Here is a 20,125-nt window from a genome sequence, read left to right on the forward strand (position 1 = left end):
TGCCACACATATGAATCTTTATTATCAATAACAATTTATTCAGTAATCAACACATTTTAAATGAAACAAAGCTGTTTATTAATGCCCTATCCATTGTAGGACCCCATAACATAATTTAATAACAATAAACAGCTACAAATACACAATAACATAGTAATGCAGTGTTCTTATAGCACAATCTCATCAGTTTTATGCAACAGTCTCAAATAAGCATCCATTCTAATCATCCATCTTCCTGTCTTGCCACTCAACTGATCCAGCTGGGGAGTTGCACCAGTGTCTCAGGAGGTTGCGCTGCTTCTTCCCTTCACATGAACCTCTGTTGGGGCCTTGTACACCCACAGTGTCCATCAGGTTAGGTCCTTGCCTCCATTCACCAGGCTTCATTTCCTCATTCCCTTGTTGACGGTCGACAAGTCTGTTCTGCAACACTGGGTAGCGGGTGCGCATGAGATTGTGCAGGATGCAGCAAGCTTCCACGATGCTCCTCACAGTCTCTGGGTCATGCTGCATGGTGGTGAGAAGTATCTGAAACCTGTTGGCCAGGATGCCGAAGGCGTTCTCCACCACCCGTCTTGCCCTGGACAGCCTGTAGTTGAAGATCCTCTCTTCACGGGTGAGGTATCTTGAACTGTACGGTTTCATGAGGTAGGTTCTGAGGGAGAACGCATCATCACCAATGATGAAGTAGGGCACATCTTGTGTGTCATTGGGAAGGGGTCTGGACCTGGAAAACCCATGATGAGGTTGCGTTCCAGCCCATCCTTGAGGTCACTTGCATTGTATATCTGGGCATCTGAAGCTGACCCGTTGCCTGAAGTATCGATGTAGATGAACTTGTAGTCAGCATCAACCATGGCAAAGAGGATGATACTGAAAAAGCCCTTGTAGTTGTAATAAGTGGACCCTGAGTTGGCTGGAGCTTTGCAGGCCACGTGCTTCCCATCTATGGCTCCAACGATGTGGGGAAAGTTCCACCTCTGATACCAATCCTCTGCAAGTTGTCTCCAGCCTTGTTCAGTGGTGGGGCACCTGAGGAGTTCGTCCACGTATTCTTCAACGATGGCCTGTACCACTTCTCTGACGACTTTGCTGATGCTGTTGTGTGGCACCCTCCATGCATACTGCATGTTTCTATATGTGGTTCCAGAGGCCAGGTGCCGCAGAGTCAGTGCCACCTCCAGTCCAGGGTCCAGGTTGGGACGGAAGTTGGTGCTAGCCTTGGTCAACCTGGGTCTCAGACGCTCTACAAGTTCATCAAACATGGCTGGTGGCATCCTCATGAAGTGATGGAATGCACGAGGGTCTTCATTCCTCAGCTCCACCATCAACTGGTCATACAGTCCAAACTCCATTCTTCTCACGATCCATCCTCGGACCCACACAGCTCTTGGACATCTCCTTCTTCTCCTTCTGTCTAAAACTTGATACAGTCTGAACAGGTTGTGGTTCTGCTGTTGAATGAGTGCAGCTAACATATGGACTCTTTGATCATCCTTGGTGGAGAACAACTGATGATGTTGAAGACCAAGACCAAGGGTGATGAGATCTGTACACCATGGCTGTTCGACTCATACTGAGATCCAGATGATTTTCTCCCCCTTTTTATACAAAATATCGATTGTCCGCTAGGTGTCCTTCTACATACTCTAGACATACTCCAGACATCCTAAATATACGAGATACATCCCAGATATAAACGCTTTGTCCGTTTTGAATACTTTATATACGAGATGCATACGCTTACATCCTTTCTATTTCCGTGCTACTAACGATGAATAGACGTTTCATGTACCTTATCTTTCCTCCCTCTTTCCGTTTTCAGCTGCAGCGGATGTGAGTTGCGAGGATGCCCAGAGGATGCAGAGAGGATACAGCAGACGTTTAACGGATGATAACGGACATAGAACGTTTGTTGCTCGTATATGTCACGGATTTACATCGTACACGGCGGAAAGTTCATCCGTTCTAAAAGTTTTGTGCAGCTCAAAACTTTTTGCGCGGATGAAATCACAGTGGACGGATGCTCGATGGATAGAGCGTATGAAGCACATATGCAATGAGTACACAACGGATGCATAGCGTTTTCCAACGGATGGCAAAGATTTTTTTACGTTTTACATCCTCTTTGCATCCGTAAGTGCAGTGGGACCGGGCCTTAATCTTTGCTGATGATCAGGGTTTGTTGAACGAGTGCCAACAAGAACTCCAGACGCATACAATGAGCTTAAACGCTATGTGCAAGGATCACGATATGAAAACCAACAAGTCAGAAGTCTTGTCAGTAAGTAGATCGCCATCACATCTTCTAATCACCATCAGTGACATGACTCAAACAAGTCCAAGAATTGAAATATCTGGGCACTATCTTTATGGAAAATGGGAAACTGGACATGGAGATAGAAATACAAACACAAAAAGCAAACAAAGTTAGTTACCAGCTGGCTCCATGAACATCAAGGCACAACTCATAACATAAATACCATCTTTCTACCAACTCTGGCAGACTAAGCTTAAACATGGACACTGATGAAAGCATTAGAGAGAAAAAAAAAACAACTTGTGAAATGGGATGTCTCTGAAAAGCAGCAAATAAGACCAGGCAAGACAGAATAAGGAACGAAGAGATAAGGAAAATGGTGGGCACAACACCAGTCCTCACATCCAGCGACAAAGAATCAAGTGATTTGGTCATCTCAACAGATTGTCGCTCCACCATCCAGCATTCAGAGCCTATAATTTGAGAAGCTCAGAGACCTGAGCCTGAGGATGCCCTAGTAAATGCTGGATTGATGGTGTGAGAGAGACCCTCAGTATCCATCACCTGTCTACTGCCAAAGCCACACACCAAGCCCTTGACCAGTGTCTCCATCTCCTTGTGACACCACCGAGTACAAGCAGAAGATAAAGTGAGTAAGTTAAAATACTGAAATGCTCACGATAATTATTACAACATTACCAGCAGTGTTGTAGTCGAGTCACTAAACCTTGAGTCCGAGTCCAGTCTCGAGTCCCCAGTATTCAAGTCCAAGTCATTAAAGAAAATATCGAGACGAGTCCGAGTCGAGTCCACTATTGATCTGAATTGAGTCTGAGAACAAGACTCCAACCGCACCAATTGACGGTGTCTGTTGCTGCCTTTATGTGAAAGCGTCTTTGCTACTGTGTTGGACTAACGTTACTGCTTGACTGCCCCATTTTAGTTAATAGGCTACAGATAAAAAGCTTGTTCATTGCTCAGCAAGCCCCGCCCACTATCAACAGGGCAAATAACATGAGAGAGGGTTAACACTAGCTAGTTCATCAGTCAGCAAGCAAGCCCCGCTATCAACAGGGCAATGAACATAGCGTGTCACTTAAGCCAGTATCTCACTGGGCTGCGACAGCTTGTGACAAATTGCGAACGTTATTCGCGAGAGAGTTTCAAAAGTGTCTTGAAACATTCGCAGGGCTTCTCAATTTCCTCGCATGAGTCACAAAGTGTCGCTCCATCGTCGCTGAAATTTTGAACATGTTCAAAAAATTTGTGCGACAAAATTTCTCTCAAAATAGCCGCAAAAGCGTCGCTGGTGTCGCAAACCCGTCACGAACCCTTCTCAAGTCAGTTTCCGTGAGACAGGAAGTGCGAGTGTCTCTCACTGGGCTGCGACAGCCTGCGACTAGTTGGAGACACAACAATTGCGATAAAATATGCAAATATCAATTCAGTGTGATTCCAAGTGAAAATTGTCGCTAATTCGCATATTTTATCGCAATTGTTGTGTCTCCAACTAGTCACAGGCTGTCGCAGCCCAGTGAGATACTACCCTTACTTCTCTGGGTGGAGTCTTGCCAAATGACGATTGAAGTTCGAGGTTGTCCCCGTCGTCTCCTCGATAGTTCTTCTACATATGGAACACATAGCAGTGCATTTTTTCCCACTGCACGAGAAATCTGTATAAGCAAAGCGGACAATCCTAGGGGTGTTTTCTCCAGGCGTTTTAGCGCCATTAACGTTAGTTTGTTCCTGAACATGATGTATGAACAGGTGAATGTGCATTCTCTTGCACGAAATCAGTGTAAAATTAATGTAGATATAATGCCAAATTATTATGACACGTTAGAAAAAATAAAGAAAAAAATCAGAGTCCTTGTCTCCGATTTACGAGTCCGAATGCAGTTAATGCACGAGTCTGAGTCATCTCATTGGTGCTCAAGTCCAAGTCAGGTCACGAGTCCTTAAAATTAGGCCACGAGTCCTGGACTTGAGTACTACAAGCCTGGTTACAACCCTACACGCCTGGCCCCTTGTACAGTGTGTTGCAAAGCTACTATATTGCCTCAAGTTCGCTTTAAAGAATAGCCATTCCATGTTGTACTCCTTAAACCCAAAAACGAACAGCTCCAACCTCCTCTTTGTTGCCTTTTAAAACTTCTTTTCTCTCTGCATAACGTTGCTCCTATTATTATGAAGACTTCTTTTTTCTGTTTATGTGCACTCGCTTTCTGCAGATTGTGCTGATTAATGATGATGATGATGTCATTTTCTTTAATCGCAAGTCTGTCTTTAGAGGATCTTCAGTGAATGATGGCATGACATGGTGAACACGCTATCAAACAGTCTTTTATCGAATTCGGCCATTATTTTTTGGGATCATCAATCATACAGTGTGATAAGTAATAATTTAAAAAAGACTGCTGAAATTAAAATTGCATAGTCTAAAACCTGACTCTCTCAGTTTCATGCAGGCATTCTGGCACTCTTTAACATATGCAGTGTTTATTCCATTGGAATGGAACAAGCGTGTGATTGTTCCACCTCGGTGCTGTTCTTTAGGCAGGTGAAAACACAGCAATCAGACTCGGGTGTACACAAAAACAACCTGTACAAGAGTTTCATGTTTCTGTCCAGGTCCAAGTGAACTCTGTTACCAGCTGCAATAAGAGGAAGTCAAACAGACGTGTTTTGGTTGCAGTATTTTTTATAGACGAGAGCTGCTATACGACGTCACGAGGGCCCGAGGACAGCGCTGTAGTGATGCCATGTGTTCTGGACATTTGGACTGAAGAAAGAGAATATAATCACAGGGTGCAATGCAACACACAAAACATTGTAAACTAGTTATCTGAATAATTACGTGATTGTTTCTTTGACTCGGACTCTGCTTTCTGTGTGCTTGGGTGATGTTACACCTCTCTCTCTCTCTCTCGCTCTCTCTCTCTCCTGCACTGGACTCATATGCAACATTGCACACAGCGCATATATGTATATATTCTCGATATTTTGTCCTTTTTATCCCCCCGGCATATAATGCAGGGGATATAGCTATCGCTCTGTCCGTCTGTCTATCGGTCTGTAAACGTTTTAGTTTCCGGAGCATAACTCAAAAACTATTGCGCATTTTTTTTTTTTCACAAAACCTGACAATTATGTTAAGTGCCTAGAGGAGTTGTGCCTTTTGACATTTTGGGATTTCTGTGATTATTTTTTTTTTAATTATTATTTTTTTACATATTTCCATGGCAACCAATTCAACTTAAGAAAATTTGGAGCGGGGTTTCATGTGGGGGCTAGGGGGATATGTCATCTCCTGATGACTCTTGTTCTCTATCGCCATAGCACTATTTCCCCCTCCCCCCTCTTATCTGGACTATTATCATGTACCATATCACATGTTGCACTATTATTATTACAGTTGCACCATATCTACGGCTACATCATTTCACTGTGTCACTTTATATTCTCTATACCACTAGTTTATGCACACCACTAGTAGATGTACCGTAGTGCCACTACCAATTCTTGTTGTTTGTTGCTGTCTTTTGTGAGCAATTGTCCTTATTTAGCTCTGTCTTTATTCTATTATATTTCATTCTATTCTATATTCTATTCTGTTATTAAATAATATTGGCTGGCGTTGAGTGGTATATCAAATATATTCCCTTCAGCTAGCATGATATTGAATGAGTCGAAGACGAGTAGCTGAATGGAATATATCTGATGTACTGTGAAAAAAACCCCAGCCAATATTATTATTATTATTATTATACATACACACTCCTTTCAGGTGTTCAACACATCTTTCTCTTTCAAAAGTCTCTCAAAATTTTCCGTGTTTAACGAAGCAAACCTGGCGGCCATGTTTATTTACAAATTGTCACATCGCACACTAGTGCGGAAGTTTTACGTGTAATACGTATCTTATGGCATTTTCAATTCACTGTGACAGTTTACTGCGGACGCTACTGGCTAACAAAGTAATGCTTCTGCGCATGTGCAGTAGAAAACGTTTTCATTGAATATTCGCATCAGCTCTGACGCGTTCATGTGTTCGGTCATGTCCTCTTGACAACCATGCAATAACGTAAGCCATATTCAACGCTCATTCTCCATTGGATAGAGTGACATAATATACGTAGGATAAGCGATAAGCTAACAATATTGCATGCTATCGAATCAAATGAATGAAACCCGCTAGAAGAGAATAGAGTACATGTTTTTATTCTATCGAAAAAGTGTCCTGTATGTATAATAATTTATTATATCTGTCTTTATTCTATTATATTTTATTCTATTCATTTTTTTTAACTTGGTCTACATAAGCTATATTTTACTCTGTACCTGAGCTGCTGCAATACCTGAATTCCCCCTCATGGGAATCAGTAAAGGAATATCTCATCTCATCTCAGCTCATCTTATCTTATCTAAATTCTGACCAATGAATAACAGGGTATTATTGGTATGTTTTCAGTCCTACATTGCCCTTCAACCCTCAACCAATTTTTTTTCCGTTCTTTTAATTATGTGCGCTATTTAACTCAACCAAATTAAATAGCAAGCCAATCAACCAACCAAAAATATACAGTTTGCTATGATATAGACTGAGTATCCTGAGTTTCATCACCTGAAAACTGACTGATGTGTCCTTTCAATATCTAATAACTCCAAACATTGCACCAGCAAGGACATAAAGTACTGAGTGCACTTACGAAGCCAGAAGTATTCAATAGCAATATCATGCTTATCACACTCTGCTAATGACTCTCTGCTTCCTGACCTGCCATGGTGATAGGTGTGTATGTGTGCGTACTACACTGACAGCCACGCTTTGATCAGAGAGACTGCATTATACACAGTGACATCAGAGGCATGTTGGAGAACGTGTGTTTGTCCCTGGATTATATGTCCTTATGAATGATCCTGTATGCCAGGCGATGGAGCAGTGGAGCAGCGCACAGCTCAAGTCACTAGTGTCGTGTCCGCTCAATTGAGGCTTTTATTAAATCGACTTTGTCTCACAGGGTCAGATCGATTAGTCATGCTTACTGCGATCCCAGACGAGTCTGTCCCTCAGACGTCACCGTGACGGACTGTGTGTCTGCATGTGGGAATGTGCTTAACAGAAGACCACGCATTTAATATGGGATTTGCAAAGACTGGAAGATGAAGATCAGGCTGGAGATATAAATGTCAAAAATAATTGTACCAGGATGCAACAATGAAAATAATTTTATAAATCATGAATCCATAGTCAGTTTTATAAATGTATCGCTTATAATACGTAATAAATATTTCAAATATTGTACAACCCCAGTTCCAAAAAAGTTGAGACACTGTGTAAAACATAAATAAAAACAGAATGTGAAGATTTGCAAGCCATGGAAACCCTACATTTCACTGAAAATACTACAAAGACAACATATCAAATGTTGAAACTGAGAAATTTTATTGTTTTTTTGAAAAATACAGTATATGCTCATTTTTGGGCAGCACGGTGGTGTAGTGGTTAGCGCTGTCGCCTCACAGGAAGAAGGTCCGGGTTCGAGCCCCGTGGCCGGCAAGGGCCTTTCTGTGCGGAGTTTGCATGTTCTCCCCGTGTCCGCGTGGGTTTCCTCCGGGTGCTCCGGTTTCCCCCACAGTCCAAAGACATGCAGGTTAGGTTAACTGGTGACTCTAAATTGACCGTAGGTGTGAACGTGAGTGTGAATGGTTGTCTGTGTCTATGTGTCAGCCCTGTGATGACCTGGAGACTTGTCCAGGGTGTACCCCGCCTTTCGCCCGTAGTCAGCTGGGATAGGCTCCAGCTTGCCTGCGACCCTGTAGAACAGCACAAAGCGGCTAGAGATAATGAGGTGAATGAGAGATGCTCATTTTGAATTTGATGTCAGCAACACGTTTCAAAAACGTTGGGACAGGGGCATGTTTACCACTGTGTTGCATCACCTCTACTTTTAACGACACACTATAAACGTTTGAGAACTGAGGAGACCAATTGCTGTAGTTTTGAAAGAGAAATATTGTCCCATTCTTGCCTGATATACAATTTCAGTTGCTCAACAGTTTGGGGTCTCCTTTGCCATATTTTGTGCTTCAAAATGTGCCAAATGTTTTAAATGGGAGACAGGTCTGGACTGCAGGCAGGCCAGTTTAGCACCCGGACTCTTTTACTACACAGCTGTGCGGTTTTAATATGTGCAGAAAGCGGTTTGGCATTGTCTTGCTGAAAGAAGGAAGGCCTTCCCTAAAAAAGAGTTTGTCTGGACGGCAGCATATTGCTCTGAAACATGTACAGTATACATCATTCAGAATTAATGATGCCTTCCCAGATGCTACCTATGTCATGTGCACTAATGCACCCTCATACCATCACAGATGCTGGCTTTTGAACTGTGCACTGATAACAAGCCGGATGGTCCCTCTCCTCTTTAGCCAGGAGGACGTGGTGTCCATGATTTCTAAAAAGAATTTCCACTTTTGATTCGTCAGACCTCAGGGCAATTTTCCACTTCGCCTCAGTCCATCGTAAAAGAGCTGGGGCCCAGAGAAGGTGGCGGTGTTTCTGGATATTGTTTATATCTGGTTTTAACTTGCATTTGTGGATGCAATAATGAACTGTTTTCATAGACAATGGTTTTCTGAAGTGTTCCTGAACCCATACAGTGATTTCCCCTCCAGACACATGTCTGCTTTTAATGCATTGTTGCCTGAGGGCCTGAAGATCACAGGCATCCAATGTCAGTTTTCAGCCTTGTCTCTTGCATACAGAGATTTCTCCAGATTCTCTGAATCTTTTAATGATATTATGTACCAAAGATGATGTGATCCCCAAATTCTTTGCAATTTTACATTGAGGAACGTTAATTCTGAAATTGTTGCACTGTTTGCCCACACAGTCTTTCATAGAGCGGTGAACCCCTCCCCACCTTTACTTCTGAAAGACACCACCACTCTGGGATGCTTTTTTTATACCCAGTCATGTTACTGACCTGTTGCCAATGAACCAATTAGTTTTCTTTTAGCATTACACAATTTTTTCGGTGTTTTGTTGGCCCTGTCCCAACTTTTCTGAAACGTGTTGCTGACATCAAATTCAAAATGAGCATATATTTAAAAAAAAAAAACAATAACATTTCTCAGTTTCAACATGTGATATGTTGTCTTTGTATTATTTTCAGTGAAATATAGGGTTTCTATGATTTGCAAATCTTCACATTCTGTTTTTATTTGTTTTACACAGTGTCCCAACTTTTTGGAATTGGGGTTATATGTGTATATTCCTGACTTACAAATTATATTCCCACATTTATACTCATGTTATAGCTTTACTGAGTATTTTACATGGTTTGAAGTTTTCAGGACTTTTACTTAATGTTTAAGCCCCGGCCCTTCAGCTTCCTGCAGCTATTCATTGGTCTTCACCCCTCAGCTTCCTGTAAGCATTTTTCAGCAATTCTTGATGTACACGTTTCTACATATTTCACAAAAACTATGTCTAGAAATCAAATATTCATCATTTTGAATCCTAATTTTTTTTTTTTAATTGCCCACTGTAGTTCATTTCGGCATGAACAAGGTCAAGCTGAAAGAACAACTGAGCTGTTCTACAGGCAATTCTCTGGTTATAACGTGTACTCTGGAAGCTTATTCTGTTTTCAAAAAAAAGAGAGAGAAAGATGATATATTTCATAAAAATGGAATCCACATATGCAGAAATAGATTTGGAGTCATTAAAATAGCCTTAAACTTCAGCACTTGGAAAATCCTGCTGATATTTCAGCCACCATATCTTCATCCTTTACCATCATCCTTTTCTAAACAGCATGGAGTGATTTATATTAGCAGGATGTCTTGCACTAACCGCAATCTTTAATCTATCCTTCTTGCTATTACCCAGTAATTGCTGATACACATCCAGGTCATTCAAGATCGTTCATTAAGTTTAGCCCCAAAACAAGAAAAAAAAGCAAAGGGAGCTTTTAATATTTAGGGGAAATTTATTTCATATATTTTTATTTCATTTCCTTTCATTTACAGCACAACATGAAAAGACCGCTTGCAAATCGGATTATGGACTTATGATTCAGGAAATGACTATTTTAATGTTTTATCTCCATCATTACCATTTGGATTGAATAAATTCCTGAATGAAAAAAGTAATAAATCAATTCACAGCATCCCTTTTGATTTTGCATAATCAACACAAGGTGTAAATGTAAGCAGTGCTAGTTTTTGCTGTGCCGCCTCCGTGGAAATGCTTGTCGGTGACGTTCCCTCCTGCCCACCACAAATGCCGATCTGTCACCATGGCATCCCATCATCGTGTCCTTTTCACAAGAGAAGACCTTAAACCAGCTTGTATCACAGGCTATCACCAAGGACCCCAGGCAAGGTTCTAAATATGAGCAGGGTTTGTGATCCCTGACTATCTGATACACATTCATCTAATGTTTGTGAGTTGTTTCTGTGAGGTGCAACATGGCTTAAGCTCAGGGAAATCGGTTGCTTGTCAGTATTCTAGGCATGTTTCTCTCTCAGCACTGCACCACTCTGGTGGTCCATTGCATGTTTCATTTTCAGTTCCATGCCGAAGGGATAAGCCGTGGCCTCATCGTGCTTGGTTATAGATTTCCTAATCTCTGCTTGGTGCACTCTGCTAACTGATCTTTCTCCTCTTTCTCTTTTCCTCTGCTGTCCTCTCTCTCTCCATATTACCTGTACTCCTTTTGTCCTCTTCTTCCCTCGTTTCCTCTCCCACGGTGCAGGTCTCTGTCTGGTCGTATTGTGGGAGGTGTCTGGTGGTTCTTCACCTTAATCATCATCTCCTCCTACACGGCTAACTTGGCCGCTTTCCTCACCGTCGAGAGAATGGTGTCGCCCATTGAGAGTGCTGAAGACCTGGCCAAGCAAACAGACATAGCATACGGCACGCTAGACTCAGGCTCCACCAAGGAGTTTTTCAGGGTGAGTTTAGTGTGTTGAAAAAAACTAATCAAGCTGTCATTTTTTGGTTCTCAATTTATTTTATGAGGGAATGAAAATTATTGATTAATTACATTGATTTAAAGGAAATTTTAAGACATTAATGCTCATGCAGAACTGTTGAAGAACATGTTTGGAGAATAACGCATGAGTATATGAGCCGAGCATGTAAGTATTCTCAAGATGACATGAAATAGTTTGTAAACTGGGTTAGTATTGATGTTCATAACACAATCATAAGCATTGCCTGAGTTTTAATAAACAGTCAGTATTATAATATACAGAAGTTTACATACAGTGATATGAATGTCATCTTTGATATGAATGTCATGTCAATATTTGGGCTTTCAGTAATTTCTTTGAACTGTTGTCTTTCTGTGGCAGAATGATTGTACAGCATACAGCTTTAATAAAAAAAAAAAAAAAAACTAGAATTTGGTGCACAAGTTTTTAATTAGGGCCCGAGCACCGTTCGGTGTGAAGACTCTATTGTTTTTCGAAGGATTATTATTATTATTATTATTATTATTATTATTATGCCGTGTTTGGCCTTATTTGAGGCATTTCCCATGCACGAAAACTCATGAAATTTGATAAACACATCAGTCATTGTCCTCGCTACTCAGCCACAGACTTTTCGCCCCAGGCATGGCCCAGGGACTTCATAGCGCCCTTTTTTCCAATTCCCATTGAAATGAATGGGTAGAACTTTGGAATGATGATGTCATAAGGCCATTTGGAGTGAAATTACACATGGTCATTTTTAACGTACTCCTCCTAGATGGTTCATCAAATTCATGTCAAACTTGGCAAACATGATGCCAAGATATTGCTGAAGTTGAATTGCTAAGGGATTTTTGATATGTTGTAATATGTTGAAATAATATAACATATAATATGCCAAGATATTGCTGAATGTTGAACTTGATATCTTGTAATATGATTCTGATTCTGATGCACTGGTTCGTTTGCATGTGTGAACACGCAGTCTGTATGCTACAATGTAACAATTTTACTGCCTGGTGCAGACCAAATAATCGAACAGACACACGCACACACACACACACACACACACACACACACACACACACACACACACACACTAATAGTGACCTTCTATCATTATGCATTTTGTTGCAGACAAAATGCACAATGATTTTTGATATATTGTAATATGTTGAAATATTATAACATATAATATGCCAAGATATTACTGAATGTTGAATTTGATATCTGTAGGATATTGCTGAATGTTGAACTCGATATCTTGCAGTATGACTCTGATTCTGATTCTCTTTAGCCGTTATGAGCCTGTCTAACGAACATTTGATGAATATATGACATGTGACTGTTTTGTTGGGTGGCGGGATGTCCTGGGTTGCAGAACCACACGTGCGAGGGCCTGTTAAGGCCGCCAGCGGCTTTCATTTTCTTTGGGTTTTCTGAAATCAACACAGGGTCAAAATTATGCATACAGGGTCAAAAAATTTACATACGCTCACAGATTATTAATTCAGAGGTGCTGAAACTTCCAAAATGTCTCTTATCTTGCCAAGGCTGAGGTCTCTTAACTTCCTGTTAGTGATCATGATTGACTACAGCTGGTAGCTTCTCTGTGCCTTCATAAAAAGGGTTTGTTCACAGCACTCATTGGATTGACCAACACACAGTTAAATAGGAAAGTCCAAAGAGCTCAGTGCAGATCTGAGAAAGAGGATGGCAGATATACACAACTCCAGAATGTCTCTTGGAGCCATTTCTAAACAACTGCAAATTCCAAGATCAGTTCAAACAATTGTATCCAAGTTATTGTGAGGTGTAGTCACTTTGCCAAGCCACTTTGCTTCAAGAAAACCCAAACTGTCACCCTCAGCTGAAAGGAAATTGGTTTGGATGGTCAGGAACAACCTGGGAACCACCATGGCACAGCCCTGCCATGAACTGGAAGCTGATGGATCACTGTCTACAGTTCAGATCACCATGGACTAAGAGGCTGCTATCCAAGAAATAACCCCCTGCTCCAAAATTGACACCTTCAAGCTTAACTAAAGTTTTAAGCTGACCACATGGACAAAGAAAAAGCCTTCTGGAGGATAGCTGTATGGTCAGATGAGACAAAGATTGAGTTGCTTGGCCACGATGACCACCATGTACAGAGGGACACTGTACCAGCTGGTGGTGATAGGATCATCATGCTCTGGGGCTGTTTTGCTGCCAGTGGAACTGGTTCATTGCACAAAGTGAATGGAATAATGAAGGAGGACTGCCTCAGAATTCTTCAGCATAAACCATTGGAAACTTGAACACGACTTGGGAGTTACAACAGGACAATAAATCCAAACACGCATCAGAGCTGGTTGTGGAAGATAAAGCAGGCTAACATTCAGCTTAAAACAAGTCCTGACTTCAACCCTATTGAAAATATATGGACCGTGTTTATAAGTCGAGTCCATGCCAAGAAAACAAAATAATAATTGAATTTTACCAATTCTACCATGAAGAGTTGTGAAATATCCAACCAGAATTCTGCCAGAAGCTTGTTCATGGTAAACAAAAACGTTTGGTCAAGGTGAATCTTGCGGAGAGACATTTTATCCAAATATTAGGTGTGCTGTATGTATAATTTTGACCCTGTGTTGATTTCAGAAAACCCAAAGAAAATTAAAACTTGTGCACCAAATTCTAGTATTTTTTTTTAATTAAAGCTGTATGCTGTACAATCACTCTGCCACAGAAAGAGAACAGTTCAAAGAAATCACTCAAAGCCCAAATATTGCCATGACATTCATATCCAAGATGACATTCATGTCACTGTATGTAAACGTCTGACCACAACTGTACTGTATATTTAGGCAGTGCCTAAAAGCAGAGCTCCCAATGAGTGTAAAATTTGTTAATAAATAATCCCACGTTATTTTTTAAAAAAGCAAATTAAAAATTATCAATGGATAAAAACCCATCTATTTTCCAGAAATAAAGATACACATTTCATTGTCCAGTGGTCATCTTTATGAGATGTTGCCTTTCACTTACGATCGGGTTTCCTGTGGTGGTACACGTACATCGTTCTTACAGATGTCATACGGTCGCAAAAGCCGTCAAAAATCAGGTCGATACATTGTCATATTCTCTTAAGTATGGAGCTCCGCTAATATGTAAGTCAGTAAGCAAGTAAGTAAATGGTAAATAAATGAATTAAGTACTGTAAATGGTCTATAAATGGCACTTTTCTGTGTTTCCTATATAAATTACATTGTTTCAGAAGGTGTATATATAACACACAATTAGTCTGTCCACATTCACTGGATATGAGCAGTCATGCACTCTGATTGGCTACTCTACTACAAGGCTATCAGCTCATATACCTTGAGTAGAGAAAAACAAAATGGCAAAAAAAAAAACCCACAAAAAAAGCAGCAAAATATGGAATAAAAGTATTTGATGGTAAGAACATATCTTTTTTAACATTTTTCAGGAATTATTATTATAGCATTTTTCACAAATTGCTCCTGTCATTTTGCCGGTTTGTTTACATTCTAAGCGGAAATTATTTTGTCGGATGTTTCGTATAAAGTTTTTCTTTATCGAATTTGCAAGAAATAAAAATGCTCTGTTTCTCCAAATCCAGTGAATGTGGATAGAATAAAAGTTATTCCACTCAATCTCGTCATGCTATCAGCTCATGTACGACTCGATTTCGTGGAATAACTGTTAAATATATGAAGACACTAAATCCATATTTATAAGGGCTTTATTTGTTTCATGGAAATATCCTCAGTGCAGAGCTGTTGGTTCATCTATAGAATTTGATTTACTGAAATCATTTACTCCATTTATAAGACTAGCTGTGAGCTATAGCTAGTCTTATAAACATAGCTATAGCTACTAGCTATGTGTCCCCTAAAATTACAATTAAAATGAGAATAAATGACTGAATAAAATAAACATTAAACACAATAATTAAAATTTTTCCACTCCAGCAATAGGAGAGACTGCTTATCCATCCATTATCTATACCACTTATCTGTCAGCATTACAGGGAAGCTGGAGCCAATCCCAGGTGACTCCAGATGAGAGGCAGGTATCCAATCTACCACAGGGCTAACACAGAGACAGACAACTATTCACACTCACATTCACACCTAGGGACAATTTTTGACTTAATCCGCATGTCTTTGGACTGTGGGAAGAAAATGGAGCAGGCATGAGGAGAGCATGCAAACTCCACACAGAAAGGCCTCAGTCAGTTACTAGGTTCGAACCCAGAACCTTCATGCTGTGCACTGTGAACTGCAAACAAGTAGTCAGTCTCAGTCCCCAGGAATTCTGCTGTTTCCTTTAACCAAAAGGTATAAATATGGTGTTACACCCATGTGAAATCATTTTGACATCCATAGGAAAAAAACAAAAAGCAAAAGAGACAGATGGCTATTGACCTTCACAATAAATTTAAAAATATCACTAAATAGAAATTAGGGCTATAAGATACACATGTCTGAAACAGTTGGAAATTTGTCAGGAATTGGACCCATGAGTCCATGTTCCCCACACACAGTGAGGAATATGATGAAGGAAGAAAAAAAGCACTCAAACATTTCTGTTTTAGCATTGTGCGGTTTAGATTCTTGTGCTTATCAACCGTTAAATGTCACTTTCACAATAGCAAGCCATTTTAAAGCATTGCAAACGTATTGCTGAATTGAAGAGGGAAGTCCACATGCACAAACCTAATACAAAGAAGCTTAAAATGTTCTGCATGGTGGAGTGGAACAAGATCCTTTACATGTGGTTCCAACTTTGTTAGACATTTCAGCAAGAGACTCAGGGCTGTTATTCTCTCCAGGGCAGACGGCAAATTAAAGTTGTAATTTTAAAAGTGACAGAAATTTTGGAATCAATGTCTAGTAGTTGGGGGGGGGGGGGGGGGGGGTTAATTTTCATGAAGGGTGCCAATAATTATGGATGGCACTGTTTTTCAGAACCATGTGTCTTTCTATGAATGTTTTATATTCCATCAGATGCAGGCTTATTAATCAGATCTTTCATGTCCTCCTTTAATGAACATCATTTATAGCTTATGCGTGTAAGTCATTATGATCGCCTTCAAATAAAGGACTGTGATTAAGTATGTCAGGTGAAAATTTATATTCAATCCAAATTGCTTGAAACTGCTCTCACTGAATTCAGAATTGAATGCTGAACAACATACTTTTTACAGAATTAAATCATGTTTATTCGTTCTTGAGATATTACAAATCAAAGATTGAAAAAATGGCTTAATTTTTAGAAAGCTGTCGTAATATTCTGTAACAGGATCACATGGTCCAAAATGGGCCTCATTAACGAATGAGATCAATTTTTTTTTCTTCATAACTTTTCTATTTTTCAAGATATTTACATGGAAATTGTCAGGCACATAGATAGTTGTATACTGAATACAACGTTTGAAAACAATAAAAACCAATTATGCAAATCAGTATTTAATTAGCATTAATTATGCTAATTAGAAAACCCCGTTAAATTGATACACTCAATAAAAAAGGTAATAAAAGATTTCTAATACTCTGTTTGTGCTCTGTAGGCCTTTGTATTTCTCAAAAGTAGGGCCTACTAGTGTTTACATGAAATAATATAAATTATTCTTATTTCAATTAATATTCACACCTTTCAAGGCGAACCTTGAAAAAGCTGTGTTCTACATCCAGTAAACAATTCCAATTAATTGAATTGAAATTGACACTCGTGTTTCTGACTTCCAGTTTTTTTAAATATCATTCCGTCCACTAAGCTCTCAATATTTTTCATCAAAACAACTACAGTTATATTCTAAAATAGTTATTTATTTACATGAATCGGTTTGATTTGAAAAAATAAGTAGGTAAAGCTATGAAAACTCACCTCAAAGTCTCCCGTGAATCAAAACGTCAAAACTAGCAGATGGAAAATTTTGCTGAATACTGCATCAGAAACAGTGAGAGCTGGAGAACATTTCTATAAAAGTTATCTGATTGATATTCATGAATAATCCAGTCGGAAACTGATCAGAAGAGAGAGAGAACCTGAATGCTTTCCCGTTACTCAAAAAGCACCGGCAGTTTCCTGATGTCACGCGAGCAGAGAGTGAACTGTGTTGTATCAACTTCAACCTGCCATTACTCCCAAAGTACTGAACAGATCTTAAAGGAGAACTGAATGCAAATTTTTTTTATGATCAAAATTCTATTTATCTCATTTTATTAAATATAGGAATGCATTTTTGATTGCTATTTTGTCACTGCTATAGCAAGTTATGAGTGTTTGAAATATGCTATGTAATATATCAGTCCACATGTCAAAGCAATGGCTGTAAACGAGATTCGTTGAGACCTGTGTGAGACATCGTAGTACAGAAGTAAAACATACAGCGGAAATCAAAGTGACCAACGTCTGCCAACGTTGTCAAAAGATGTGTGCGCTCTCTTTCGAATGCTGATGTAATCAAGCCGGAAGTTTTGTTTGTTTTGATAGCAATCAGGAAAGTTTGAAAAAAGTAGGCAGTAATCGTCATTTAAAGCCTAGGTCACAACCGGACGTATGATTTTTTGGCCGTGCGATTTTTGGCGTTTCCCAAATCGCTGCGGTTTTTTTTGTTCGTGGAGAAAGACGCACGTTGGCCGGAAGTTTGTCTTGCAACCTGAAAAAAACGTAAGCGCCCGTAGAGTTTGTTTGACATGACAAAGAACCTCTGCGGCCAGTCTACAGCTCGAAAATCAGCGCATCACACGCACGCCCTCCATGCGTTTCTTGCGTTTTTTGCACGTAGACCGGACGTAGGAGCACGTACGGCCGGTTGTGACCGAGGCTTATACTCGTTTTTGTGCAACATTTCGTTTGGAAAACAGTTTTCAAAATGGCGGCACTGACACCTGGCTGACACTTCACGTTTCGAAGTCTCACACAATTCTTGTGAAGATCGCGCAGATAAGCAACGCCTGCCGTGGACCAAATGAACTAAATTCAACATGGCTAAAAACCGAATAGGCCGATAAGTATAATATTTAATTGCAATTAGTTGCCAATACGAGTCACGATTTAAGGTTACTAGAACCGAAAACATAATTGAATAACATGTTAATTAAGAAATAAAGCAAGTATAAAAATGACTTCAGTTCTCCTTTAACGAGATAAATTTCTTAGGAAGGCAAAAATTATAAGCTTTTTAATGATAGTATTTACGATAGAAAATATTCAAGAGTTAACCAGTGACAGATTTGCAAACTTAGATGAGCGTTTGCATGCACAATTTTCACAGCACAGCTAGCGAGCGTCTGATATGCCTACTATGATTATTCCTCATTATGTATGACGTTTACAGAATTTTAGAACTTGTCTCATCCACAACTGTCCATGATCTTTGACTTTTGACCCCTACATTTACATACCACTGTCTGCCATCTCGTAGAGGTCAAAGATCGCTGTATATGAGAAAATGTGGAGCTACATGAAGTCAGCTGAGCCCACGGTGTTCACCAAGACTACAGCGGAGGGTGTAGCTCGGGTGAGGAAATCCAAGGGGAAGTACGCCTTCCTGCTGGAATCCACCATGAATGAGTACACGGAGCAGCGCAAGCCCTGCGACACCATGAAGGTCGGAGGCAACCTGGACTCCAAAGGCTACGGAGTGGCTACGCCCAAGGGCTCACAGTTAAGGTGGGTGGAGTAGTATAACAATATGTCACGTGTTGTTATGGTATTCCACCTTCCCTGGCGTGCCTACCTCTACTTGATTTTTGTTTTGTTTTGTTTTACTTTTATTGCATTCTTAAGCCTTTTAGTGTGGAGTTACTGCTTGTTTTGTTTTATAGCATATGATTTATGAGAAGCTTCATCCAGGTAATTGAGTTGCATGCAGATGTGGTTTATATGTAATTGACATTGCTGGAAATGTTATGTTGATGGCAATATGGATTTTACGACTGAGACAAGAGCCCAGTGAACACCCAGCCTGGTCTGACACTGTCTCATTCACACTAATGATAGAATTTACCATCCATGGCCAGGGGCTAAGAGATAAGAGATCGTAATTGGCTTGCTGTCTGGGTAGGAAGAACGGTGTGGTGGTCGCCTCGTGAGCTGTTCCACCCCGACGTAATAGATACTGTTCAATAATGATACCGTATATGCTATCATTGACTAAACTCACCCAATCTTATTAAGCTTTATAAGAGAAGATTTAATCCTGGCATGTTGGCAAGGGGAGGTTTTTCACAGTACCCGATGTAAGGCTGCCGATATTTGTGACACATATTTTTGATGAGGTTTTTTTTTTCTTCCCTTGATTAAATTTACTTCAATTAAAGGTTAGACATCTCACATACTTTGCAGTGTGAGATTAGTCTAATTAAACAGCAAGACAATTGTCACAGCATTTTTATAATCCCCTTTATTCTATCCACATTCACTGGATATGAGCAATCATGCATTCTGATTGGCTACTCTACTATGAGGCTATCAGCTCATATACCGTGAGTACAGAAAAACAAAATGGCAGCGCGTGTTGCCTGAACCAACCGAGGACGAAATAAAAACTCGATTCGAAAACAAAACCCACAAAAAATACAGAATAAAAATATTTGATGGTCAGAACATCTCATCATCTCTAGCCACTTTATCCTGTTCTACAGGGTCGCAGGCAAGCTGGAGCCTATCCCAGCTGACTACGGGCGAAAGGCGGGGTACACCCTGGACAAGTCGCCAGGTCATCACAGGGCTGACACATAAACACAGACGACCATTCACACTCACGGTCAATTTAGAGTCACCAGTTAACCTAACCTGCATGTCTTTGGACTGTGGGGGAAACCGGAGCACCCAGAGGAAACCCACACGGACAACATGCAAACTCCG

At 40.2% G+C, this 20,125-nt stretch overlaps 1 protein-coding gene across 5 annotated transcripts in view; it reads left to right on the top strand.

The window, feature by feature from the left end:
- Positions 1-20,125, top strand: part of gria4b (glutamate receptor, ionotropic, AMPA 4b) — a 365,144-nt gene that overhangs the window by 313,955 nt on the left and 31,064 nt on the right. For all 5 annotated transcript variants that reach the window (XM_060935094.1, XM_060935095.1, XM_060935093.1 and 2 more), the window contains exons 12-13: positions 11,023-11,221; positions 18,681-18,928. In XM_060935094.1, coding sequence (XP_060791077.1) covers positions 11,023-11,221; positions 18,681-18,928 — 447 coding nt within the window. The remainder of the gene's footprint in view (positions 1-11,022; positions 11,222-18,680; positions 18,929-20,125) is intronic.

Source organism: Neoarius graeffei, chromosome 12 (genome assembly GCF_027579695.1).
Source record: "Neoarius graeffei isolate fNeoGra1 chromosome 12, fNeoGra1.pri, whole genome shotgun sequence".
NCBI classification, from domain to species: domain Eukaryota; kingdom Metazoa; phylum Chordata; class Actinopteri; order Siluriformes; family Ariidae; genus Neoarius; species Neoarius graeffei.